Source organism: Priapulus caudatus, unplaced genomic scaffold, assembly GCF_000485595.1.
Source record: "Priapulus caudatus unplaced genomic scaffold, Priapulus_caudatus-5.0.1 Scaffold5036, whole genome shotgun sequence".
Classification (NCBI taxonomy): Eukaryota; Metazoa; Priapulida; class Priapulimorpha; order Priapulimorphida; family Priapulidae; genus Priapulus; species Priapulus caudatus.
In genome coordinates, this window is record NW_014582097.1 from 7,914 (window position 1) to 8,675 (window position 762).

The 762-nt window shown below is 44.5% G+C and overlaps 1 protein-coding gene across 1 annotated transcript in view; it reads left to right on the top strand.

The window, feature by feature from the left end:
- LOC106819899 (cellular retinoic acid-binding protein 1-like) overlaps positions 1-661 on the top strand; it is a gene marked incomplete at its 3' end in the record, with an annotated part of 8,244 nt that extends 7,583 nt beyond the window's left edge. The window contains exon 3 of the mRNA XM_014824473.1: positions 554-661. Coding sequence (XP_014679959.1) covers positions 554-661 — 108 coding nt within the window. The remainder of the gene's footprint in view (positions 1-553) is intronic.
- Between the last annotated feature and the right edge of the window lie 101 nt (positions 662-762).

The window sequence follows — 762 nt, forward strand, 5'->3', positions numbered from 1 at the left end:
CGTAAACATTAAGTACAGTAAACAGAGCTGCATATAAACAAGCAACAAGTACAGAGTACACAAGTAACGTTGAAGAACTAGCACAAAGGTTGCGCGCGTGTGTGAAAGCACTAGCGAGGCGGGGCCGGTGCGTAAGAAGGCAGTCAACAAGTTCATAGTACATAGATAACGTCGTATCACTTGGCGCGCATGTTTGCAGTAAGCTTAGATTGCGGGTCCCTGGATTACTTCTAGTGTGAGACTCTTTTTATCACTCCTTGCTTACTAATTCATGTTTACGCTCTGTTCTGATACGCCATGTTTAATCTCTATTTTGATCATCCCTTTTTTAATCTGATGATCCCTTTTTGGTCTGATAATCCCTTTTTTTAAAAGCTTTGCTATGATAATTCATGTTTAAGCTCTATTTTGATAATTCCTGTTTAAGCTTGACACATTGACACATACGGAAGGAGGAAGGGGTTCACACTTGTCTCTTACACTTGACCATGATTTTCGTACGGGCTATTTTCGCTTTACTACTAGTTCTCATAAACGTGTAATTTTTTCACAGATGTGTTTCAAGTGGGAGGGAGAAGACCTGATGCATGAGTCGGTGGATAGCGACGGAACCAAGGAGATTGTACATCGTCAGATGCTTCCTGACGGCTCGATCAAGGCTGTAAGTATGCACGCACACACACACTCACACACGCGCGCGCGCACGCACGCACGCACGCACACACACACAGGCACACACACGCACACGTACACGCACACGCA